At 37.7% G+C, this 2700-nt stretch overlaps 1 protein-coding gene across 1 annotated transcript; it reads left to right on the forward strand.

Annotated features, from left to right (window-relative positions):
• The first annotated feature begins 1415 nt into the window (after window positions 1–1415).
• Window positions 1416–1991, forward strand: LOC145944732 (uncharacterized). The gene has a single exon (XM_083053290.1). It carries the CDS (start codon window positions 1416–1418, stop codon window positions 1989–1991), a length of 576 nt encoding a protein of 191 aa, XP_082909416.1.
• The last annotated feature ends 709 nt before the right edge of the window (window positions 1992–2700 follow it).

Consider the following 2700-nt stretch of genomic DNA (forward strand, 5'->3'; position numbering starts at 1 on the left):
TGCAACTGCTGGTTGTGAAAGTGTAAGGAACGTTGGAGGGAGAGGAGAGGGTCGTCTGATCCTCTCTACTAATAAGGGTTCTAGAAGGTCGGTTAGAAAATATCTTACTTATATATTTATGACATATTTGTTACATATTGAAGCAGAAAATAATAATGAGTAATAAATTAAATTTTGTAAAGCTATGAAAAGTGTGTATTCTAACATTATTAGATTAAAGAAAATTTGAAAAAATGTATAAATCTTTAAAAAGTAAAAATATTTCTAAAAATATTTCTCTATAAAAATATTTTATTTATATTACGATCATTTTATTAATTTTAAATATATAAAGAGATATATGCATAACTAACGATGAAAATATGCCGAATATTTATTTATCATAATAAATAATACGTTATTAAAAAAAAAAAAAAAATTATGACAGCCCAAAGTTCTGAACCTGGGATCCCGGGATTACTATTCTTGTGTTCTGCCGCTGCACTACCGGCACCGATCAAAAGTGTGTCTTTCTTTAGGCCTCGTAACGAACCTGACAATTTCTCTAAACTTCGGGAAAAAAAAAATTTTTTTTACAAGGCGCATTGGACGAAAAGCTCGAACACGGAGCAACTTTTTTTCGATGTAGATTCACCATACCAAAGGAGATCAAAATCGGTGAAGAGTCAACCGCGACCTCCCCTTGTAAGTCAATGTTCCAACAGATACGCCCATGCTAATAACAAGTACATGCAATCGTACGACTCATCGAAACCATCGTCGTACCTTATGTATTTCGATGTAAATAATTTATACGGATGGGCAATGTGTCAACCGTTGCCATATGCCGATTTTCGATGGGTCGACGATGTATCTAATTTTGACATATCATCTATCACGCTCGATTCGCCTATAGGCTATATCCTCGAAGTAGATTTAGAATATCCACAACATCTTCACGACACGCACGCTGACCTACCGTTTTGCCCGACGCGCGACAAGCCGCCCGGCAAGCGGGAAGATAAGCTTCTCGCAACGCTATATGATAAGAAGCGTTATGTCATACACTACCGCAACCTGCAGCAATGTATGCGACACGGCCTTCGCGTTACAAAAATACATCGCGTATTACAATTTACTCAATCCGCATGGCTCCGCGATTACATCGAACTAAATACAAAATTTAGAACACAAGCAAAAAATGATTTTGAGAAAAATTTGTATAAACTGATGAACAACGCGGTATTCGGTAAAACTATGGAAAACGTTAGAAATCATGTGGATGTAAAATTATTGACAAAGTGGGACGGACGATACGGTGCGGAGGCGATGATCGCGAAACCAAATTTCCATAGCAGGAGCGTCTTTGCTGAAACCTAATCGCCATTGAATTACGTAAACTTGAAGTAAAATTGTACAAACCAATCTATGTCGGTATGTGCATACTCGACATCTCTAAAACGTGTTTGTATGAATTTCATCACGAGTACATGTCACCGCTCTATCGTGACAGATGCCGGGTAATGTACACTGATACAGACAGCCTAATATATCACATTGAATGTGAAGACGTGTATGAGAATATGAAGCGTGACATAAGCAAATTTGATACGAGCGATTATCCAATTGACAATGCGTATGGTATACCGCTCGTGAATAAAAAGATACCGGGTCTTATGAAGGACGAAAATAACAGTGCGATTATGACTGAATTTGTAGGGCTTAGAGCAAAAATGTATGCCTTGCGAGTGGATGGCAAGAAAGATACCAAAAAAGTAAAAGGTGTCAAGAGTAACGTCATCGCGAGAACGATAATGTTTGACGATTATACGCGGTGTTTGAATGATGATATTGAAATGACACGTAGTCAGTCTTGTATAAGATCGAAATTGCACGAAGTATACACCATTCGCGAGACGAAAATTGCTCTAAGTGCGTACGATGACAAGCGGTATATCATACCTGATTCGACCGACACATTACCATGGGGACATTACCAGATACCCTTATAAAATATAATGTAATATAATGTATGTGCGATATAATGTTATGTAACATATGTATATGTATTTCATATATTGGAACGGAAAGGATGTTTTAATAAAGATTTTGTATTTCATATATATTTCATGTATATTTTTATATTTCAAATACTTTTATATGTTGTACACATTATATATTTTTTTAATTTTTGAGTAATTAATAAATACAGTTTGTATGAATTAAATCACATTGTCCTTATGTATCCAAGAGTTGTGCGAATTGTCAAATCCCAGCAATTTTACGTAAACCTCGTCACCCCTCCTGCGCAGTACTTTCTCCACGAGATATACGTCCGGATAATTCGCGCTATGCAACTCGTGCTCGTAAAACGCTCCAGACAGATGTTTTGCGATAGTCCTCGAGTAGATAGGTTACGGGATTAGTACGCTGCACTTTACAATTTTAAACCCTTCGGTTGTCCAATTTGGTGTGTAACATTTCTCAAAAAGTTTCTTGTACTTGCTAACGCGCACCGGGTCACCTACTTTGAACTTTGCCGGAGCAGCAATCTTTATGTTACTATATACTGTTTTTAAAAGTTTATCAGCGACCGCGGGGGTGACGTCGGCGGGTCGCATGCCGATCGTTCGATGCTTGCGCGCGTTGTAATCCGATACGAGACGAATTACGACGACAGATTACGATTGATAGGAGACAACGCGGAGATTCGCAGACACG

This window comes from Prenolepis imparis, unplaced genomic scaffold (genome assembly GCF_030444845.1).
Source record: "Prenolepis imparis isolate NDT839.2.m4 unplaced genomic scaffold, iyPreImpa1.0 SCAF_1, whole genome shotgun sequence".
NCBI lineage: Eukaryota > Metazoa > Arthropoda > Insecta > Hymenoptera > Formicidae > Prenolepis > Prenolepis imparis.

What these genes read in the sequence shown, in the direction of transcription:
- LOC145944732 (XM_083053290.1), top strand. Translation starts at nt 1,416, where the DNA reads ATGTGCATACTCGACATCTCTAAAACGTGTTTGTATGAATTTCATCAC.